The sequence below is a fragment of the Amblyomma maculatum genome, chromosome 4 (assembly GCF_055883805.1).
Source record: "Amblyomma maculatum isolate TAMU_Amacu chromosome 4, ASM5588380v1, whole genome shotgun sequence".
NCBI lineage: Eukaryota > Metazoa > Arthropoda > Arachnida > Ixodida > Ixodidae > Amblyomma > Amblyomma maculatum.
The window spans coordinates 129,638,100-129,662,599 of NC_139347.1; the positions used below are offsets into that span (position 1 = coordinate 129,638,100).

At 44.5% G+C, this 24,500-nt stretch overlaps 1 protein-coding gene and 1 pseudogene across 1 annotated transcript in view; both read left to right on the forward strand.

Moving 5' to 3' along the window:
- The window catches only part of LOC146192382 (uncharacterized), a 30,577-nt gene extending 17,424 nt beyond the window's left edge, over nt 1-13,153 (forward strand). Inside the window, exon 5 of the mRNA XM_084600053.1 lies at nt 12,769-13,153. Coding sequence (XP_084456179.1) covers nt 12,769-12,989 — 221 coding nt within the window. The 3' untranslated portion in view covers nt 12,990-13,153. The remainder of the gene's footprint in view (nt 1-12,768) is intronic.
- Nucleotides 13,154-22,917: 9,764 nt separating this feature from the next.
- LOC146192383 (uncharacterized) overlaps nt 22,918-24,500 on the forward strand; it is a 64,467-nt pseudogene continuing 62,884 nt past the window's right edge.

A 24,500-nucleotide genomic window follows, 5' to 3' on the forward strand; every position in this document is an offset into this window, starting at 1 on the left:
TCAGTTATCAGTCAGCGCCTTCCTTTTTCGTGTTTGTGCTGGTGCGCTGCTATATCTTAGAGTATTTGATCTCTTGGGATGACCCAGCGTTTTGGCTGCCCGGAAGAATAAATACTGAACGTAGTTTTCCGCGCATTAACAGCCCTTGTGGATTGATTCATGACTGTACGTTTGCACCACGAACCGTCGTGGTTCGTTAGTTAGTGTTTCGACAAGGAGAATTAAGTGTATTCGTCAATATTCGCCTGATTCAGTCACAATCATCGTCTAACAGGTAACTTTATCCGAGTCTAGTAAGCGGAAAGTCGTGTTGGTGATGGGCACATGGTCGGGAACCCATATGCTGCGCGACAGACTGTATACAGCGAAGATTTCAGTTCTTGCGAGGCCATGCATCGGTATGGCATGCGCCACGCTGATGCATTCCAGTCTCTGAACGAGGTGATTTGCCATACGTGGCGATATTCGCTAATCGGGCTTACCAAATGCACAGATGTGCTTTTTGTTACAGCGTCGTCGCCAGTACCTTGTACTAGACAGCTTGTCGTTCCGAGCACAGGGTAGGTTACACGTTTCGGTCTCAAGGAGCGGAAGCGAGCAACGGGCTGTGTGCAGTGACTTCGTAGCGGTATGTGAGTAAGCACACAAATGAAAACACTGTTTACGATTTTGTTTCGTTGAGCGGGTACGACTACGAAATACAAGTGGCCTCAGCAGTAGCTCCAGTTGGGAACAGTGCTGTGTTGCCTATCTCGCACCGATGACTGAAGGCAGGTGGCGTTTTGAAGCAAATATCTGCCGACCTCTAACTGAACAGGTGAGAAACACGATATGGATAAGATATGCGGGTCGCATTTGATGACTACGAGCCAAGTGTCGCGCATTCCGGTGCGTCAGTGTAGATAGTGGTGGCGCGGAATTCCGGCTACGTTTGAGCTTCACCTTTAAAGGTAAAACATGGTAGCGTTAATGGTTGTCATCAAAGTACCAGTTTCACTTTCTTTTTCAAGGCTTAATCGGTAAAACCTGACATGCCGCGGTTGTATTTGTGTCATCTGAGCAGCATGAAACGATGACATTCATAACGGCGAACTGGTTGCGCTTGGCGTAAATCTGCCTCATCGTAAACACACTATGATACCTAGAATTCTGAAACCGGGTCTTGACGCCTTCTGCGGGGGTTCAGCCATCGTCATTGAACCTCACGGCATTGTGTACAGCAAGTAACCTTTATAAAGTTCTTGTATATGACAACGAGATGCATGGAACAGCATCGATTCGCAGACTGCGTTCAGTGGCCGACAGTGTCATACTGTGTCAGTGCGGCGAGCTCTAAAAATCATACAGGGTCGGAATATCGAGTAAGTAGTGTTATAACTTCCTTTTGCACATTGCAGACAAGAAAGATTTGAAGGGCAGTAAGCAGTGGAGATTTGGATAATGAAGGTCAAGCAAACAAGTGCAAGATACATATTGGAAATAGGACATAATGATGCGCCACCTACGTATACCCATCTAAAAAGCTGATCGTCTACTTGTCTCGAAAGAGTCAAACTGCGCGAAAAAGATAGAACTGAAAGACACACACAAGCACAAGCAAGGTGCGAAATGTTTACATAGATCAGTGCCGCTTGTTCCTTGTTCTTGATAAGCAGGAAGAGCCCAGGGGTGGAGAAATATACTGCAGTATTACACTCTGATGGGCTAGTTGGCAACTTTTAAGAGAAAGAGTACTGCACGAAAACGACGGGACTGAAGACACCCAAGTCATGTCTTCCAGGCCCGTCTTTCTCGCGCAGTTTTATTCTTTCCCTTTGAATGTAACAACTGCTTTAAGATCAACGAAAAATTCATTTGCCAATGACAGGGCGCTTACGAAACTGAAAGTAGCCCCTGGGGAAATAGTTCGAACAGACAATCTTTGTTAGGATAAATGTTTTAGAGTACAGCTTTCTTATTCATAACCTGCTTCGGGGCGCGTCGCCTTCTTACCTGGGCAAGAGGTGTTGTCGGGCTTGTTGGCTTGAATCTTTCAATGACATGATAGGTTATTCGCAAAAAAGGACGACACGAATACAGTATGTGATGTTGTATACGAAATTCCATTGGCATGTGGAAATGCCTGCATTTACCAAACAGGCTACTGCGTTAATGATCGTGCAGGGGAGCATGAGCGCACGTTAGGAGATAGGAAAGGTAGGACGAATTTGACCGAACATTGCCGGGAATGCAAATGGCCGCGACGACTGAATGATATCATGGTTCTTGGCCGGGGCAGCAACACCTTGGCGCGCGAAATATTGGAATCTTTTTAATAAAGAACGTGCACAATTCAGTCAGCGATACCTTTCTTGCCTTATAAAGAAGAGAGGATTGCTAAATATTTGTCTTGTAGAGTAGATGGTGTTTCACGCTTACCATGCATGCTATGGCTGTATCCGGGCGCACGCGCTTACATGACTTATTTTTGGGGGTGTAAACGTCTAAATCTAAATTCTTTAACTTGCCCTTTTCCTTTACAGTCTTCTCCATTCGCGTTCTTTTTTGCGCATAACCTATCATGCCATTGCAAGATTCTAATCTAGGGAACAACACAATACGCTGTGAGCACGTTGCAGCGACAAGGCAGGTGGAATATAGACCGTAGAAAGACTCGTACGACGTCATCTTTTTCGTTTATGTTTTTTTCTTGCCATCCACAAGACAACATCAAGATAAGCAGATAACAGAGATGCCGTTTTATAGTGCAGGAGTAACGCAACACTAGAGCGGGTTGCTATGTTAGACCTGAATTACATGTTTTTCACGCAGGCCGCTATGGGGCAAGCAGTGATCTGGAGATGCGCATTACTCAGCACGAGGACGTGGGTTAGAACCAACCTCGGAGGCCGCCATTGTGTAGAGGTGAAACGTGAGGTGTGCGTGTGATGTGCGGTGTCAGTGCAAGTTAAGCAACCCATGGTGGTAGACATTATCTTGGAAAACAAAATAGCGCACTTCAAAACATAGACACAGGAAGGGAACGACAACACAGTGCTGAGTTGTCGTTCCCTTCCTGTGCCTATGTTTTGAAGTGCGCTATTTTGCTTTCCAAGATGATTTACCAATTAGCCCGTTCTTCCACCCTTGCTGGTAGACATTATTTCGGGTCCTCATACAGCTTGCAAAAAATTCCAACGTACATTCTATAGACAATGCCGCTTGGAAACATAAATCACAATAAACCGTGTTGCGTGCATACCATTGTAAAACAATTCGACGCCACTCAGTGATGTAGCTGGTTGACATTGTAATCGAGTGCATTTTTACCAGGGTCATTGCAATCTATGTTTACTGTATAGCTTCACTGAAACCTGCGCTCTATTGCTAAGAAATGCTTCATCCGTACGAATGTACCTCGATCTGTCAGGAAATTTCAACTAGCTTCCTCTGGGGAAGTGCACATTTTCCTTCTTGGCTGGTTATTAAGTGTCCGTCGGCAATACCCTTGGTGTCCAATTTTAGTCGGGGGCGACTTTAACGCCCCTCACCCGGATTGGGGGTATCCGATTGCAACCCCTCGTGGTAGGCGTGTACGGGACGCCTTCACTGATGCCCGGTTTGTTCTGCTTAATCACCTTAGGACAGCAACACGGCCTGTACGTCACATACGTAGTGCTGCCTATGCTCCAGACTTGACGTGGTGGTTGGGCGCGGGAACTCCCTCATGGCACATGGAGCCAGACTGCTGGGGAAGTGATCACCACCCTATCATCATCGGTCTCCATCCCTCCCGTCTCCGCCCTTTACGCCGCAAATGTTCTGTGATCAACTGGGACAGCTTTCGCTCATTTCTCGACAGCATGTCTTCAGATTCATCGTCACTCCTTGTGTATCGTATACAAAAAGCACTAAACAGCGCTACGACTACTACCTGGATTGATGTAGGTCGACCGGCACCAGATTTCGGCCTGCTTAACTTGTGGGCAGCCAGCCGTCAAGCTGAGCTGGCTGCTACGCGAAACCCTACTTCGGGGCAGGCACGTACACGACTTAATTTTCTTACTGCCAAGATTCGGAGATATGAACGTGATCTCTCGCGACGCCAATGGCATGCATGATGTAAACAATGTTCGGATAAATTCTCGAATGCCTCACTCTAGAGAACGTTTCGTGCAATGGAACACGGTCGTCGTTCTACTGACGCAGCAGCAACAGCATGCTTTGAGGCTAATCTGTCGCCGGGCGATTTTGCCAAAGAAGCTGCTCGAAAATGTTTTCCAAAATACGATATATTGCCTCCTTCAGCTGCAAATTTTAATTTAGCAGGTATCCCTGCAGACGTATGGAAACTACCATCTGCTGCCAACGCGGATGGAATTGCGAGTCTTTTTTTGATGCCTGAGCTGCTGGCTGCAGACGATGCGAAACGGAAAACAGCGCCCGGCCTGGACAACATTCAATATGAGGTTTACAAGAACCTCAGTACTGCTGCACTCTTTCAACTACTAGACACCATAAACCAAGTGTGGCTTGATTCTGTCGTACCCGAGAGCTGGAACACTGTTGTCGTGATCCCTTATCCTAAACCTGGGAAGCCTGCAATAGGCCTCGCACACTTACGACCAATCTCCTTAACATCAACGCTTTGCAAGCTGTCAGAGAAAATGCTAGCCACACGACTTTCTTGGTAGCTTGAACAGCACAGTTTTTGTCACCCTGCTCAAATTGGATTTCGTCCATACATAGGTACAGAGGACGGGTTGGCGGTCTTGGACACAGCAGTTATATCATCTACCCGCAGCCCCAATGTACGTACCAATTAGCAATGGACGTTGAAAAGGCATATAACAACATCAGTCATCCTGTAATCCTGAATGCTATTGACATGCATCATCTCCCTCCGAGAGTACGCACTTTTGCCGCATAATTTTTGGACGGAAGAAAATTTGCAATACGCCTCAGTGGTGACACAGCTGGTTCATTCGTTTCACTACGTGGCGTGCCCCAGGGATCAGTACTGTCTCCGACGTTGTTCAATATTACTTTCATCCAATTGGCGTGGCGCTTACATGATATCTCTGAAATCAAGTTTTTGCAATACGCAGATGATATCAAGGAGCACTCACCATGATCTTTTTCCTTAAGAGGCCGCTCTTCAGTCAGCATTAGACGTAACCTCTGATTATGCATCCTATATTGGCCTTCAACTTTCTGTGTGTAAAACTACATACACGTCAGTCGCCAGCCGCTGGGGACGACGTAATCTTACCTCAAATTCAATTCGTCTCTGTCAGGCACCCCACTATACAAGAAAGTTCGAGCCTGAAAATTCTGGACTTAACAATTCACCAATCCGGATCAGCGACTGCTAGGCTTTCTCCGGCAAAAAAAAAACAATCACTTAAAACTATGAGTTAATTAAGAAGAATTGTACCTAAAACGGGTGGCGCTGGCTCGTCTGTTGCACGCCAGTTAGTGAGGGCGGTTCTGCAGCCACGTATTGTTTATCAGGTCTAGTTCCAGCATCTTGCAAGAGCGCAATGGGATTGCCTTGAAGCCGTAAATCGAGAAGCTATGAGGACTATAACATGCCTTTCACGACTCACATCGGTCGTAGCGTTACAAGAGAATGCGCAGCTCAACACCATCGATGAACTGGTGCAGCAGCGCCGTGATGCTCGCAGACTCAGGGCCACTTTGTCACATTCAGCGCAAGCACTGAGGGCGTATGCAACGTCATACATTATTCTTCAGCCACCTGCGTCAGTTCTTCTTTCCTGGAAATTTGTACAGTTAAGAGACGACAAGCCAACTGATATCCGCAGACCAACGTCTGCCAACTAGGCATCGTTGCTTCGCCAGAAATTTGAAGAACAAGATACTCACCTGCCTCAAGATTCCATAGTAGCATACGTGGATGGAAGCCTGCAAGCCTGTGAAGCCAAAACAGCAATCTGCTGTTCATGGAGACCTAGCCTGAATCAGACCACTACGTTTCAGCTTTCGGAACCACTTATATCTTTCTGCGCTGAGCTCGTGGCAGTTCAGGAGGAACTCTGCTCCGTGGCTTCCATAACCATGCTCCCTGCAGCCCACGTTGTCATCCGCACTGACGCACTTCAAGCAGTACGTCTGCTCTGACGTGTCAGCCGCTGCCCTAAAATTTGCCAAGACATCCACCGGCTTGCGGCGCGCATCCCACAGTCAGTACACATTGAGTGGGTCCCACTGGATCTGCTGCCTTCCCAAAGTCAAGCTGATTTAGCGACCCGCCTCGTGAACCAAGACGCATCAATCCCACGGTTCCTTGAAGTGGACGACGCTGCCCTCCTTTTGTCAAGAAAGGATCACCTCCGGCGCCGAACACGTGCACTTATCCCTCCGTGTACGATATCCCTTCCCCGCGGTCTCACCCATGCAGAGAAGGTTGCGCTTAGGAGGATCCGGGTCGGTGTTGCCCTCACATCAGCTGTCACTAGGACGTGGTCATACTTCCAACACTTATATCCTCGCCCAGGGTGCCCGATCTGTGAAAACGAAGATGATGAGGCCGACATCCACCACTTGCTGTGGGACTGCCCGGCATTCAAACCAACACGAATCCGGCACCTCAGGATAGCTGACCTTTCAGCAACCAATCTTGCCTCATATGTGGCTTGGACGCAGGGACCTCATCATCGCTCACTCCTGGACCTCATAAAATCAGCCAACCTTTTTCATTCATTTAATCATTTATTCATCCTTCATCTATACCTTACTGATTCCCTGAGGCAATAAATATCGATTACAAAAATTCCTTCTCCTCTGAATATAATCTAGTCAAACCATAGAGCACGCTGTAAACAGCAGTTGCTGTCTACATCATGAATACAATTTTGCGCTCTCCTGTACTGTGCCTGAGGTCTAAGAGTTTTGAGAACTCTAATATGTGGAGTATAAAATATAAAAACAACAAACCAAATCACTTCAGGGGCAACCTGCGCACGTACGGCAGATGTCATTTGTTCAGAAAGTCCTCGTTACTAGACAGAAAGTCAACCAAAATTAATTTAATATTTTCCGACGCATTTTAAACCATAAGATGAAATGATGTTACAATAGCTTTTGAAATTATCAAAATCCTTTTTCTTAAAGGGAAACTAAAGACATCCAAAGATGCTATGAAAATCTAATAAACTGCATTTGGTGACACTGTCGCCGCATATCCGGCAGCAAAAAATCGAATAATTGCTGAAATATTGCGATAAGAAGTTGAGGTTTTTTCTTGTTCCCGCCGGTCGAATTCAAACTGTGCCCTCCGACTACGTAGTCGGAGTTGAGTGACGCACACTATCACGTCAGCAGGGACACCGTGATAGCTAGCGAGCCGGCGCGGCCCGCGGCGTCGCATCCCTCAATGGCCAACATGGCAACAGCGTACTCGCAACGACGGCCACTACCGAAATAAATAAAACGATGAAGAGAGTAATTTACCGAGCGATGGGCGCATAAAGGAAGAAAAAAAAAAGCACAATACTTTAAAAGTTTCTCAAGCTTTTGCGCTCCTTCATGCACTGTGTATAAACAAACCGAGCCCTCGGTCATTGCAACGCTTCCCTTGATGTTTACATACAAATAAGATTTAGTTTCCAGCAAAATAGTGTCCTCGCTGCTGCGCTTGTCAGTTTTGAAGCTTCGTCGCACTTTTTTTCTTCAAGATTTGTGCTACAGCTCCGTGTTCAGCGAAAATTAAGTCCACGGTAGCAGGGCATGACCGAAGTGCCGGCGCCACCAAATTTGCCAGCGCTGGGAAATTCCACATGTCAAATTGGATCTAGTGCACAATATAGTGCGCATAGGCATCCAGAACATTAGTTGCAAGACGTGAGAGCAGGCAGCATGCTCCGATGGTCAAGAAGTTGTAATAGACCGATCCCACCGGCCAGTTTCACGACGCCGCCGCTGCCGCGGTGCATGCTGGTAGATGAAGTCATTCGGCCGATCCGCCCGCCTAGAGTGCCGGCGTGCCGCGTTTCCGAATGGTTGTTAGCTTGTATGTATGTCCGAGTGCATTGAAAAAAAATTCACCTGTTACGTTCCTAGACGCCATAGCAATAGCACAAGGGAAAAGCTACTCTGGTGTTAAGTGTAGTTTTTCAGCTCGTTCGGTCGAAAAGCCTTCGGCGCCGTCATCGTCGTAATAATAGTAGTAGACAGCTTGTGTTGAAAATATTTGAGGGCTTCGCAAAAAAATTCTATCATGCTAATATTTGATTGAAGTGATTGATAACACATTCGTGTGTGATAGGTGATGAAAAGTTAATAAAATCATAATTAATTGTTTAATTGGTCGATTTGAGATATAAAAAATGTAAACATGGGTTCAAAGTTGTCAAAATACTGAGAATGAAAAGTCAATGCCTGCTGATGCTATTTAAATTATTCAGGAAATGTAAGTGATCAATTAGTTAGTTGAACTAAAATAAACACAAAATACAAAAGGGCTTCGAAGGTGTAAAAGTTTAGAATAAAATGCTAATGCTTGATGATGCTAATTAAGAAAATTTGGAGTGTGTAATTGATCAAATAACCTTATTATCGTGATGGTACATCAAGACCTACAATATTTTTATATATTTCTGTTTTGTTATATTTATTTTCAATTTTTTTGTTTTTATTTCTTTTTATACGTTATTACTTAGCATCAGCAAACATTCGTTTTCCGTTCTGAGCGGTTTGATACGCTTGAAAGCATTTTTCATTTTGTTAAATTATTTTAAATAATAAACTCATAACCCACATTTTAAAATTTTTTCACTGCCATCTTGACGCATTGACTTTTCATTCACATTATTTGGAGACCTGAAGCCTCTTCTCACTTTTTCATTTTTCGTTAGTTTAATTCATTAGTTGACCAATTAACGTACTATATTCCATGAATTAGCTTAATCAAGCATTGGCTTTTAATTCTGAGAATTCCGACACATTTAAGCCCCTTTTTCTTTTTCTTTTTAATTATTTAAATAATTGACTTATCAATTACACATTAAGAATTTCCTTAATTAACATAATCAAGCATTACTTTTCAATCAGAGCAATTTGACATCTTTGAAGCCCCGGTAGTGCAATTTTTCATTTTTCCATCTATTTCAATTAATTAATTCATTACACACGCTAAATTTTCTTTCTTAATCATAATGTATTGGCTTTTAATTGTCAACATTTTAACACGTTCGAATCCCTTTCTCCTATTTCTCACTTTTTGTAAATTTCTCGAAGTAAATAATATATTAAGATTAAGATGATGGAAGTAAATAATTGATTAAGATAATTTAGAGCGTGAAATTGCACGCTCTATATTATCTTCATTACAATAATCAAGCACTGCCTTTTCATTCTGAGAGTATGAACCTTCCTTATCTGCCAATAAAGATTTTCCATCATAATTCTGAGCATTTGACCACCTCTGAACCCCCTTTCTCCACTTTTTCATTTTTCAATTACTTGAAATAATTTATAAATTACACACTTCGCATTTTCCTAATGAGTATCACCAAGCATTGGCTTTTCATTCCGATGGTTTCGACACCTTTGAAAGCCCTTTATTCAAATTATTTTGTTCATTCCTCATTTCTTTAATTCGTCAAATAATCAGTTATACAAGTATTTAACTGGCCATCGCCTATCACATATCAAACAGTTATCAATCACTGGAACCACAAATTGCCGTGATATGTTATTTTTACTCAGCCCCCGATTATTTCCGACATGTGGTGCCGACTATGCTGTCGGCTTTTCTACCATACTAAAAGAACAAAAGGACGTTTCGAACATTTGCCTTGCATGTAACAGTAAGCGCAATTTTCTAAAATAATGACAAATTTTTCTCGGCGGGGAAGTCTGAGAAATGTGCGATAAGTTCGTGTGACGAGGTGATTACAGGCCTGCAGGGCATGCGCGCGCGCTGACCAGCCGACTACAACTAACATGGCGCAGGAGAAACTTCCGGAAATCCGGCGCATGCGCAGATCGCTTGGTGGGATCGGTCTATTGTTAGACCGGCAGCAAAAACGTTTTATTGTAAATGAGGCCATGATGTAAAGACCAGAAATATTTCCAAGGTTCTTGTGGCGCGGCGTAGCCGAGCGTTCCCAGTCTCCTCGGCTACGCCGCGCCACAAGAACCTTGGAAATATTTCTGGTCTTTACGTCATGGCCCCATTTACAATCTTTTTTCAATTGCATTCCGGCACTCTTCCAGTCAAACCATGGCTGCAGAACAAAGGGCTTTTCGTACCTTGGTCTATTAACTGCATTGTTTGCAGAAAACCTGAGACCATTGAACACATCTTCTTGGAGTGCCATGACTCAGTTTTCCTCTGGGATATCTTGAAGCCAACTTTAAAAAAGGAATTGCCAATAATGCCATTCGTTATCCGATATCTGCCTAGCGCCGACCCTGAAGGAGTGCCGAATGACATGCTGATGCTATTATGTATGCATAGCGTATGGAAAACGTGTATGGATGTCAGGCATGAGCGAACCGTTGTACACCCCGCTCGACACTACTTCATCGAGAGCGTGGTATACCTGAGAGAAATTCTGCGTGTACAAGATAATTCTCCGGAGTGGCTACCTTTACTGGACCAGCTAGCTTCAGTAAAGTCCCTTTAAATCTAGCGTTTTAGGCAGAACGTGCCTAGTGCTTTTAGCATTCCTTTTGTTTTGCTTTGTTGTTGTGTATTAAGAGTGTATGCTGTGTGCTTAAAGAAACTGGTAATAAAGAAAAAAAAAAAAGCGGCGTAGCCGAGCGGTTAGCGCTGAACGACGGAACAAGCAGTGGCGAGTTCGAATCTTACCGCTACTGGCGTTTTTTTTTTCCTACAAATCGTTTTTTTTTGTACCTTTTGTAATGTATTTCTGGTGCTTCGTTATTTTTAGTTTTTTCTTTTTTCCCGAGGCCCTTTATTTCGCCGGGCGACGGGCGCAATATATCGACGATCTCCTTGGTATGAGCGGCAAGTATATGCCCTTTTGTTTACGACGCCTGCAAATAGCACGTTGAAGGTCTTGTTGACGCAGTATGTTGGTCAGATGTGCCATGACTTAGTGAACAATTGAATGATAATGCGTTTTTCCTTCGGTACTTAGCATATGTATGCTTTTCGTGGCGTACGTAGCTGCAGTCGAGCGGTCAGGTCGCAGTCGAAGCGGCGACGGCGGCGATATGTTGGCGCAGTGTGAACGAAGGAGCGTGTCGGCGGCAGCGGATTTCGCTCGCTCGTGCCTCCGAATGCTCAAATGGGAACAAGCAAGGCGCATCTGCTGCTCCAAGCTCGTAATTCAGGCGCTGCAGGTCCAAACAAACTATCCGAGTGCGCACGAAATGCCTGAGCCGAAACATAACCAAAACTAAAGTGTGCGCCGATGGCGCCTCCAAGTATATTTGCCTTGCAACGTTTACGTATGATAAAAGCGTGTTATTATAATCGATAGAAAACCTACGACCGCATTCAAACGGGCAACGTAATTCGCATTTGTCAGCCTCCGTGATCCCTAGCGCGTCACGTGATTTGTAGTTGCGCGTTTCGGCTGTGGCGGCGATACCTGTATTTCTGTTCTTCCTCTTTACTACCTTATAACAGCTCTGTTTTCAGTAAGAGTGGATTTTTTGTAATCAGGAATAGGCATTCTATCGATGCAAGCCCACTTCAGTTTTCTCTTTAGCGTCCCTTTAAGCCCTGCAGCGAGAGAAAAGAGGGCAAAGAAAAAGATCATAGCGAATCATATCACTGTGTACCTGGAGGCTAACGGATTACTTAATGAGCACCAGCACGGTTTCCGCCGATGGCTCTCAACGTCCACGCAACCTACAGAGACTGTACATGAGTTTGCAAAGGATTTAGATGACCGTCAGCAGATTGACATTAAATGTGTAGATTTCGCAAAAGCCTTAAGGTTCCGCACAATGACTTGCTTCTTAGACTGCATAAAATAGGAATTATGAGGTTCTGAAATGGATACAGGCCTGCTTGTCTGGCCGTATTATTGAACGTACTCGGACGATTGCTTTTTTTGGTCTATATAAATGACATTGTTGCTACTGTTAAAATACCTGTAAAAATTAATCTTTTTACTGATGACTGTTTAATTTATGCACCAGTATCTTCTACGGAAGACCAGAATAAAATTAATAAAATTAACCAGCGCCCCCATGCTTTCAGTGAGTGCTGTAAAAAAATGCTCAGCTGTTATAATTTCGAGCGGATGGAGCACTGATGCTTCCATGTATTTCAGGCATTCGCCATGCCTGACGCGGGGAAATAACTTTCGGCGAATTTGCTGCTCGCAAAATTTTGTTCATGACTGTTCAGTCTTTTTTGCTTGGCCAATTTTCGCGAGAAAGGGCAGTCGAGGCCATCTAGGTTCCGCTATTTTTGACAGCGATGAAATAAAATAGCGCGTAGCGCGGAATAATAGATCAGAAAATTCAGAATATGGCTTCATGGTGCGCAACAAGTCACGCACTGCTGTAGCATTCGCAGGGAGCTTCCTGCACGCCTCATAGCTCTTTTCCGAAATTGCTTTCAAAATTCATTCGATTTCCTCATTCCACGCGGTGCTTTAGATAAAATCTTTCTATGGTTTTTAAAGGTGATGGAGTACCGTTGCTTACGATTAGGAACTGGCCATTCGAGTTAACCACCAGATTGTACTTTAGGGCGCTAGGTAAATTCTAGTTGCTTAACTGTTCCATTCACATCTTGTCCTATATAATTTACATTGCGACGGCTTTGTTGCCTTGCAGGAGGGTGCTATCCAGAAATCCCGAGTTCGCTGTGTGAATTGCGTGATACCAGTAATACGACAACTGCGATTCAGGCCTCCGACTGCTACGAAACGTTTCAGAAACTTTGTAAGCCGAGGCCCAGTAATGATAACGCGATAACCAACGACCTATGGAGCTGTGGAAAGACAAAAAATAATGAACGCTGTAAACCGGTAACTGATTGGTATGAGAATGCTTAGCATTGTCTAATCAAATCACTATGAGCACCTGCAGTCTTCACTCATCAAAGTTCCTAAGAACGGCTTTGCATTGTACATCAGTCTCCATCATCAATGCTCTCAACTGCGATGGAATATCTGTATCTTCTGTTTTGTTTCATGCCTCGCAATAAATGACGCCCTAAAGGCAGCTCAAGTGTATTGTCATTTGCTGATTGTAGGTTTGCAAATTAGCCTCGGTTGCGTAACGAGCAAAGCATAAACTGTGTTTTTTCTTTCAAAAGAAATGCGGAAGGATAACAACAGCCTATAATGACAAAAGTGTCAAGCGCATTATTTAGAAAAAAATCATAGAGTTAAGTGTAAATTATGTTGCAAAAACAACACTAATCAGAAACCATATTTAGCACAGTTTGCAAATTGCGGCAGAGTCAAATTGGCGCCGGAGAGTTATGTAAGTGGTGGAATATTGGACACATATATCCGATATTTCCATTTACACAAGGCTAATCAAGTCAGCGTATGTATTGACAATAAGCCTTAGGCGTACAACTGACAAATGCTGTTTATGCGTCGGTCATGACGATACAGATTTATATATCCTCAATTTTTTTTCCGATAGAAAAACAGAGATGGCAAGGGGAATAGCTATCTGCTTTGCTATACTACTCCAGAACATCATATATTCAGAGTCTCATTTTATGCGTCTGGTGAAGTCTTTGGCCACTATCTTCATGGCTTCCGGATTGTCTGGGTCGCTTGCGGCGTCCGTGTTAATGACATTTATAATTTCTCAAGAAGTATTGCTCTACGCTCCCACTCAGGGGTGCCTACTTCCCGAATTGTATTCGCAGTGCATATTTCTAAATAAGCGACACTTCGATTTCTGCACGGACTCTATGGCCCAGGGTTAGCAGTATTTGTTAGTCGACATTGCAGATTTTGAAAGGGTGCTACGTCACTGCGTGTGCTTCGGAGCATGATGAGTTGACCAGCACTTTTGGGCATGTGTCACCTGTTCATAATTAGGGAGGATTATTAACGATGCGCCCTTAACGGTGCGCACACTCCCAGACACCCTTAGAGTGAGTGGGGGTAGCTGCTCCGGTCGTAAAGATGATTCCCTCGACTTGCGTGGCAATCTCAGCCGGAATTCAACTACCTTGTAGTGACAGGGGGGGGGGGGGGGGGCGTTTGGTGCCCAGCTGTCGCCGGTTCAAGCCAGAGTAAGGGTCGGAGTCAGAAGTAACAAACAAAACAAACTTTATACACAGCGAGAGTCGATACAGAGGAATACACAAGAACACTACACTAAAATTGTACAGTCTAGCGGTTCACAGAATAACAAACGCTAAGCATGCAACTACAGAGGGATTCAATAACACAGGCTTTACAACACAGATCAGGGAGAGACACATAAACAAACACCAAATTGTTCACCGGGCACTGTTGCAGTCCGACGCCTCGAGAGTCACGATGTGGCCGCCATACCAGACGAGCGCCGCTCCCTCGCAGGTCCGTAGGCTTGCCAGCAGCGGGTGATCCCCGGGAGTTCAGTCGATGAACTAGCGAACACACCGCAACCACTGGCTGACTGACTGACTGCACAAGCGGCGCGGCCTCAATAAATAGGGCGCGCCGCGTCTGTCTGTTAAGGCGCGCTAAAGCTAGCGCGCACACACACTTAGCTTCGCCGGTTAGAGCGCTCCCTTTTCCTTCTGTCGAGCCGCGCGTCGTCATTGGCTAGGACCCGTAGAAAATTCTGGAGAGCTCTGGCGTATTCCAGACTGATGAATCACAGTCATCGCCGGGTGATGAGAAAGAGGGCGACGGTGACGCGTACAAAGCTACGCGGTCTCTCGCTCGGGGAAGGAGGCTTTTCTCGAACATTGTGGAAGCTTCCATGCGGCGCCGCGCGGGCCTCGCGCCACGCCGGCTTAGTAAAAATGTGCGCCGATTTCGTGACAGCATGATAAATTCTTCCAGTTTTGTAAACACGCAGCTGAAAGCGGCGCTTCGTGGATGCGTGTGAAGGGTGTCCTACTGCCGCCTTGACTGTCACCCGCAGTATGTGCAGCCGTCTTAGCTCTGTTCGATTTTAGTGTTTAGTAAATGACATACGATGCGCATGGTGACCGGCACTTGGACAGTGCGTGATATTCCACTCCTCAAGGGGTGAGTCATATTGACGACCCCAAAAGAAAACATTTACTTTTTAATTATATGAAACCTTCGTCTTGCTTGTGCTTATTTTGCCGCCGCTTTGAAGACTTTCGTTCCAGTCTGCGTCAATAGCGGTTTTGCACGATCCCGCGTTGTATTGACGTCTGTGGCTATTTCAACGTTTGACGTTGTCGTTTGTAATTAGTTATCTAGTCATTCCACGTCGACTAAATTTATCATTTCGCGACATTACTTCAGCCTCTACTTCAAACAATTTTTCTTTTTCTCCTAACTCTTCAATAAACGAAGCAAACGTGCAGTACAGTTTGCGTCCACGGTTTGCGTCCAGTTCCTGATGAACCGCAATCACAAACATAGTCGAGTAATGTTTTTCGATTAAAAACGATCTATTTCGTCCTCTTGGGCCGAAGAGCACACAAAAAGGTCCTAATTAGAACACTGGATACTTTTTACAATTCGTGGCAAAAGTAAATCAATCCGCAGAGAGAAAGGTTGGCCAACCACGGCTGGCCGTGCTATTAGGGACAAAGCAACAACACCTGTTGACAACAAAGATGCATTTATTGCTGTAATAATAACACTCCCAGCTAGCAATAAAACACGCTAATAAATCTAAGAGATCCGAATCACAAGCAAGGGCGCGGCACGTGGCTGGCAAGCAACATGTCTAAGCTTCCGCTACTGCTTTTGCAGATTTTGCCGTGGATTTTCACCGCCGCAACAACCAGCAACGATCAACGACTGGTCTTCTTCCGAGTGCCTCGTGACAATGAAACCGTGGAATGCCTCATACTCGATTACCATATGTCATCTGTGATGTCATTACTCGACGCCGAACTAAACGGGTCTCGCAGCGACCACTGCTTCCGAGGGCACTGCACTTGGCTGGCAAGCAACATGTGTAAGCCTCCGCTACTGTTTTTGCAGGCAGTTGTTCCGAGCAATACGACTGCTTATTGTTGCAACAACAGCTTCTTAATAATATTACCGTGCCCTCGGAAGTGTTGTGAAATTTTGTGCGACTGCTGGTCAATGCTTCTTTTATTGCTTATGTCGGGAGACATTGAACAGAATCCCGGGCCAAATGTGAATGAGAAGTTGGAAGAAATCTTTGAAACCCAAGCTGTTCGCGCGTAAGATGTACGACATCAAAAGTGAAATTGCTGTAGTGAGCGCAAAAACCGACAACTTACAGAGCCTATTTGATGCATTTGATGCGATGAATAGCAGGGCCTGTAAGTAAGAAGAAATAGTTCTACAACAGGCGGCAATGCTTATCGATTGTGAGAACCGAAGCCGACGTAACAATTTATTAGTATTTGACGTCACTCAAACTGAGACATACACTGAAACGGAAACAGAATTAAAATTCAAGGAACTTGTTATGGAGAGTATATTTCGGAACACTATTGGCGTGCAGTTGGACACAGTGGAGCGAATTGGTAAGCACCAATTATAGAAATGTAGACCAGTTATTGTTAAATCGGACGATTCCAGAGCAAAAGAGAGTCTGCTGAAAAAAGGCACAAAACTGAGAGGAACTTCGTGGCGCTTTAGCCCTGGCTATGCCAGAGAAACGCCGAAAAGTATGGGGCAGTGCGGTTGCAAACAAGGCTAAGAAGGGAAAGGTCTTTTTTGTTCATGATAAATTTCGCATAAACAACGAATCCTATGTCTGGGATGACAGCCGAAACCAGTTGTCTGCTGTCTACAGGCCTTGGCGATAAGGCTGATAATTCCAGACAGTATCAGTCAGATGAGCCAGGCAGCCCAGATGACGTGGATTTCTCTATCAAGAATGTGACGTTGAACATGTCATCGCAGATATAGCTATCACTTATACGTTTGAATGCGCAAAGCATTGTAAATAAGACTACAGGATTAGGAAACTTTCTTCTTTCACAGAGTGCGTATATTTTAATAATAACAGAAACCTGGATGAACAAAAATATAACTGATGACTGTATTGTTCGTTCAGACTATATAATGCTTAGAAAAGACAGGGACACACGTTATGGGGGCGTTTGTGTCATAGTAAAAAAAAAAAAAACCTTTATCTGCTGTAATGTTGGATTACAGAACTGCTGATACAGTTTAGTGCAAGATACAGTTTTATAAGGTTACTTACGTTATCGGGGTTGTCTACCGCGAACTATCTGCTTCACCTGAGTTTCTGGATGAACTAAACATTTTCTTATGCGAAATTGTGAAAAGAAACACGAAGACTAATAATGAGTGGCGTTTTTAACCTACCACACATAAATTGGCAGCGCCTATGTTTTGTTGGACGTGATTCATCTAACGGAGAGCAACCATTAAAATTTTATTCGCGTATACCATAAAGCAAATTGTGCAAGAGGATGCAAGAATAACGCCCCATTCACGATCATTGTTGGACTTGGTGTTCTTGTCAAATTATATGGAAGAGCACACTGTTAACGTCGAAGATGGTGACCACAAGATGGTTGTTGCTGCCATACCATTTAGAACCAGTGAATGCTCAAGGCCTTTATCCCTGTGCGCATTAAAGATTTCGGGCGTGCGGACGACACCTCCATGTTTGATTGCCTGAAATCTGGCTTTGACTATTTTGAAATTTACTATGATTCCAAAACAGTAGAAGAGTTCTGATAACAATTTAAGAAAATTATACAACATTGTGTTGACAGGTATATTCCAACTCGGGTTAAAAAGACTAAGCACTGAAGCCTCTGGATCACCAGGGACATAATTCATATGAAAAGAAAGACAAAGATTACGTAAAAGGAAAAATAAACGTATTCAAGTTTTGTGACTTCGTGCTGAGCTGAAGCATGCGTTGAAAGAAGCTAAAAAAAGTTCCTCGATGAAACGCTTTGCCGCTTCCTCAAAACGTCACCGAAAAAGTTCTGGCTATATTTCAGTGATAGGAAGGATAGAATAAAAAAGGTCAAGCAAGAAAATGAGGTAGATAAAAATGACCATATAGTCATCATCATCATCATTATCATCATCATCCTGATTATACCCACTGCAGGGCGAAGGCCTCTCCCATGTTTCTCCACGTAACCCGGTTGTGTGCTAGCTGCATCCACTTGACCCCTGCGAACTTCTTAATCTCATCCGCCCACCTAACTTTCTGCCGCCCCCTGCTACGCTTTCCTTCCCTTGGAATCCAGTTTGTTACCCTCAGCGACCATCGGTTATCCTCTCTTCGCACTACATGTCCTGCCCATGTCCATTTCTTCTTCTTAATTTCCACTAGAATGTCGGTAACTTGAGTTATTTCTCTGACCCACTCTGCACGCTTTCTATCTCTTAATGTTACCCCTACCATTTTTCGTTCCATAGCCCTCTGGGTTGTCCTCAACTTAAGTAGAACCCTCCTGGTTAGCCTCCACGTTTCAGCCCCATAGGTGAGTACAGGCAAGATGCAACTGTTGTATACTTTCCTCTTGAGCGATACCGGTAAGCTACTAGTCATAATCTGCGAGTGCTTGCCAAATGCGCTCCATACCAATCTTATTCTTCTTGTTATTTCCTTTTCATGGTCCGGATCTGCGGTTACTACCTGTCCTAAGTAGACATATTCGCCTACTACTTCCAGTATTTCGCTACCTAATGTAAACTGCTGTTCCTTCCCGAGGCTGTTGAACATTACCTTAGTCTTCTGCATATTGATTTTCAAGCCTACCTTTCTACTTTTTCTGTCTAGGTCATCAATCATTATTTGCAGTTCATCTCCCGAGTTGCTTAGCAAGGCAATGTCATCAGCAAATCGCAGATTACTGAGGTATTCTCCATCTACCCTTATCCCTAACTACTCCCATTCCAAGTCTCTGAATACTTCCTCTAAACAAGCTGTGAATAGTACTTGGGAGATTGTGTCTCCTTGCCGAACACCTTTCTTTATGGGAATTTTGTTACTTTCTTTATGCAGAACTATGGTTGCTGTGCAGCCACTATATATATCTTCCAGCACTTTCACGTACGGCTCGTCTACCCCCTGATTTGGCAATGCCTGCATCACCGCTGAGGTTTCAACTGAGTCAAATGCTTTTTCGTAATCAATGAATGCTATGTATAAGGGCTGGTGATATTCTGAGAATTTTTCAATCACCTGATTGATGGTATGGATAAGATCGACAGTAGAGTATCGTTTCCGAAACCCTGCTTGATCCTTTGCTTGACTGCAGTCTAAGGTTGTCCTGATTCTATTAGCGATTACCTAAGTAAATACCTTATACGTAACAGACAGTAAGCTGATTGGTCTGTAATTTTTAAGGTCCTTAGAGTCTCCTTTCTCGTGAATGAGGATAATGTTTGCATTCTTCCATGGTTCCGGTACCGTCGATGACACCAGGCACTGCGTATACAGGGTGGCCAGTTTTTCTAACACGATATCCCCCCCGTCCTTAAGCAAATCTGTAGTTATCTGATCCTCTCCAGCTGATTTCCCCCTTTTTATAGTTTCTAGTGCTTTCTTGACCTCGTCCTTCGTCTCTAGTGGAACGTCTGGCTGTTTTTCCCTAGCGCCAATCTCATTACGGTCCTGACTACTTTGGCTACTGTAGAGATCTGTATAGAACTCCTCGGCTACTTTGACTATCTTGTCCATATTAGTGATGACGTTGCCCGCCTTGTCCCTTATCGCATACATCTGGCTTTTGCCTATGCCCAATTTCCTCTTTACCGCTTTAAGGCTTCCCCCGTTCTTTACAGCATGCTCAATTTTCTCCGTGTTATACTTCCGTATATCGGCCACCTTTCGCTTATTGATTAGCGTTGATATCTCGGCAAATTCGATCTGGTCGGTTGGATTGGAAGCTTTCATACTCTGGCGTTTCTTAATCAAATCTTTCGTCTCCTTAGACAGCTTACCGGTATCCTCTCTAACTATCCTACCGCCTACTTCTACCGCGCACTCAGTAATGATATCTCTGAAATTATTGTCCCTTGCCTCTAGGGTAATGTCGCCATCCTCAGTTAGAGCTGAATACCTATTCTGTAGCGAGATCCTGAACTATTCTGCCCTCCCCCTCAGCGCTAATTAATTGATGGAGTTCTTTCTTACTAATCTGCTGCGTTCCTTCTTCAGATTCAGGCTAATTCGGGACCTCACCATCCTGTGGTCACTGCATCGCACTTTCCCGATTACCTCTACATCTTGCACAATGGCGGCGGTTGAAAACATTATGAAGTCGATTTCATTTTTAGTCTCTCCGTTAGGACTTTTCCATGTCCATTCCCGGTTCTTCCGTTTGCTGAAGAAGGTATTCATGATTCGTAAGTTATTGAGCTCTGCAAACTCAACTAGTAACTCCCCCCTGCTATTCCTAGAGCCAAGGCCATAGTCACCTACTGCCTTGTCTCCTGCCTGTTTTTTCCCTACCTTGGCATTGAAGTCCCTCATTAGTACAGTATACTGCGTCTTTACTTTTCGCATTGCCGATTCTACATCTTCATTGAAGCTTTCAACTGCCTGGTCATCATAACTACATGTAGGTGCATGGGCCTGTACAACCTTCAGTTTATACCGCTTATTAAGCCTAATTACGATGCCTGCAACCCTCTCATTAATACTGTAGAATTCATCTATATTACCCGCTATATACTTGTTGACAAGGAAACCTACTCCTAGTTGTCGCCTCTCTGGTAAACCTCGATAACACAGTACATGTCCATCCTGCACTACAGTATATGCCTCACTCGGCCTCCTAACCTCACTAAGCCCTATGACATCCCATTTCATGCCCTCTAGTTCCTCTAACAGCACTGCTAAGCTAGCTTCACTAGCTAGGGTTCTAGCATTAAATGTTGCCAGGGTCAGTTTCCGATGGCGGCCTGTCCAGCGGAGCCAGGCTTTCTTAGCACCCCCTGCTGCGTCACAGGTCTGACCGCCGCCGTGGTCAGTTGTTCCGCAGCCGCTGGTGACTGAGGGCCGGGGTTTTATGGAGCTTATCATAGGAGGTTGTGGCCAATTACTGCACCAGGGTGGCCAACTCCTGTTCTGGTGAGGGAGTGCGTTGCCGGAGGTGGTCACCGGCATCAAGTCGCACCCCAAACCTGTTTATGCAATTCCATCGACACGCGGACTTTTTTTTTCATTCGGTGGAGAATTGCGCGGCACCGGGATTTGAACCCCGGTCCTCTTGCATACGAGGCGGATATTCTACCGCTACGCCACCGCTGCACCGCTATATCCGCTGCACCATATAGTACATCAGTTTATTCACTTATCCCACTCCGTATTCACCGCAACCAAAGACGACACAGACTTTAGTTCGGAACGCTTGTTGCCTAGCCAAATAGATGACGTCATAATTGCACAGGAGGGCGCATTTCAGCATCTCCTCAATTTAGATGCTAAAAAAGCTAATGGACCAGACAACATACCAGCCCAGTTTCTCCGAAGATAGGCTGAGTGGGTGTCGCGGCACCTTAAACTTATTTTTCAAAAATCCTTGCACACGCATGTGTGCCGCAAGATTGGCGCAATGCAGTAGTAATTCTGGTGTTTAAAGGGGGCATCCGAATACTCGTAATAATTACCGCCATATATCTATTACGTCGATTTCTTATAAACGGTTGGACCATATTACAGCGAATCACATCTTTCATCACCTAAAAACAAGCTCTGTACTTTACCCTCATCGGCACAGTTTCAGAGCCGGTCTATCAACTGAGAAAATCACAAGCCTCACAACCCACCACAAACAGGCCAAAGGGCATAACCCCGGGTAGAAGCTTTAACCCATCGTTTGCCGGCTCCTTAATAAAGTTATACATACATACATACATACATACATACATACATACATACATACATACATACATACATACATACATACATACATACATACATACATACATACATACATACATACATACATACATACATACATACATACATACATACATACATACATACATACACACACATACATACATACATACGTACATACATACATACATACATACATACATACATACATACATACATACATACATACATACATACATACATACATACATACATACATACATACATACATACATACATACATAGTTTACAAATTGTCGATGACGATTGATGCGAAGCAGCAGATTGACGTTCGCTGTAGATTGCGACAGCTTTTCATGAAGTGCTGCAAAACAAATGGGTTTTAAAGTGGAAAGAGCTAAAATATTTTCGAATAGATTAAAATAGATTTAAGCATACTTAACGAATTGTAACCAGGTTAATTAGCACTGCTTTCAGGAGTTCTGCAGGGGTCTGTTCTGGGACCGTTGTTATAATTGCTGTATATCAATGATATCTATGCTGTCATGGAACCTAATGTAAGACTAAAGCTATTCTGTTTATTGTATTTTACAGTTAGAAATATGGATGGACCAGCTTATAATTACCAATTATTTACAAGCATTAGAAGACCGGTGCAAAAAATTTAACATGCAAATAAATTGTTCGAAATCTACACACACGTACAGTACAACAAATGGGTTCGTTCTTTCGTTCGCATGATTTGTTTGAAAGTGTCCTTTGATACTAAACTGAAGGTACTGTTTGATGATGGTGTATTCAGTGCTTGTAAATAAGGGTGTTTTTATATGAAGTTTTTCATACTCTCGCTTCAAAGGAGGAAGGTGAGGAGGTGCTGCTGATAACAATGCTGCAGATAACCAGCGCATGCGTAGATAGTCCCTCTTTCCATCTTCCCCTCCTTTCTTTCATTCGCTATATATTTCCGAGCCGGAAATAAAGCGTCGTGATTTCGCTCTGCGAATCTGCCTGGTTTTCATCGCGTAGCTGCCGGCCTTTGGCCGGTAGATCGCAACAGTGGCGACAAGGATTCTGCTGCAGCAAGGAAACCACCAATACGCCCAAGCACGACAGTCACGCAGAAGGAACCCACCGCCAAGGATCAGCCATGGCACACAGGCTACCGGAATTCGAAGACGAAAAAGATAAGTGGCAGCCGTACCTTGTCAAGGTTCAAGCTTATTTCGAAGCGAATGATCTGATAGACGATGCTAAGAAAAGAGCCCTGCTGGTAGCGGCGCTTGGAACAAGGACAATAGAAATTTTGAACGCGAAGGTAGCACCGCGAAAGCCTAACGACCTTACCTACAAAGAAGTTGTGGAGACGCTAAGCAGCTACTACAACCCGGTACAGATTGAAATCTTTGAAAGTTTCAAGTTCTTCCATCGCTGCCAGCAAGAAGGGGAATCTGTACATGCATTCATTGTGGCAATACGGCAGATGGCACACAATTGCAATTTTGGAACGATGCTAGACAGAATGATAAGGGACCGTATTGTGTGTGGTGTCAGATCCAAGAATCTGCAGAAGCAGCTGTTAGTGAAGAAAAATCTGAATCTCGAAGAAGCCGAGGCTCTTGCCCTCGCCGCAGAGAGCGCTGAACGCGATTCGCAAGGGATTGTTACTGACCAAGAACAAGCGAGATTGCTAAAGCTCTCTGGCCAATACGAATCGCGCACGAAGTCACATGGCGTGCAACAATGCCAATATTGCTGTAAGCATGGTCATAATACAAAGGCTTGTCGACTAATCAAGCGCAAATGTTTTAAGTGTGCACGGCCAGGGCATTTAGCGCGAATGTGTGCGGGAAATGAAACAAGCAGGACGCTAGCACTAACAGCACAGACGCCAGAAACCGAAGAGAGTGATAGTAGCGCGTCCCAAATCTGGTCCTTGACCACCACGCGCTCTCTTATACCCCCCATCAGAAAATCGTTTGCATGGAATGGCATCGAAATAATGATGGATATTGATACCGGCTCCCCTGTTTGCGTCATTCCCAAAAGCATTTACCAAGTGCACTCCCATCAATGGCTGCAGCTGCAATAGTCGGAAGTACAGCTTTCATGCTATCTCGGAAAGTTGCCACTCCTCGGTACACTGACCATGCCAGTTTCCTATGAAGGTACCACAGTACAATGCAGTCTGACGGTTTTAGACTGCAATGGCCCCAGTCTTTGCGGCCGGGACCTGCTGAAAAAATTGACAGACGAATGCATTCAGGTGCTGACCATGTATTCGAAGCCTTCCGTATCAAAGCAAGCCTGGGAGGACGTGCCGATGCTGCTCCAGCAACACTGTGACCTGTTCACTGAAGGCGCTGGTCTCATGAAAGGTCCGCCAGCCCGACTGCACATCAAGGCCGGAGCAAACCCCAAGTTCTTTAAGGCAAGGAAAATTCCTTTCGCACTTCGTGATAAAGTGTCTAAAGAGCTTGACAGATTAGTCTCGGCTGTCATAATATCACCAGTTCCTCATTCTGAATGGGCAGCGCCCATCGTGCCAGTCTTGAAGAAGGACGGAACAGTGCGCATTTGCGGGGATT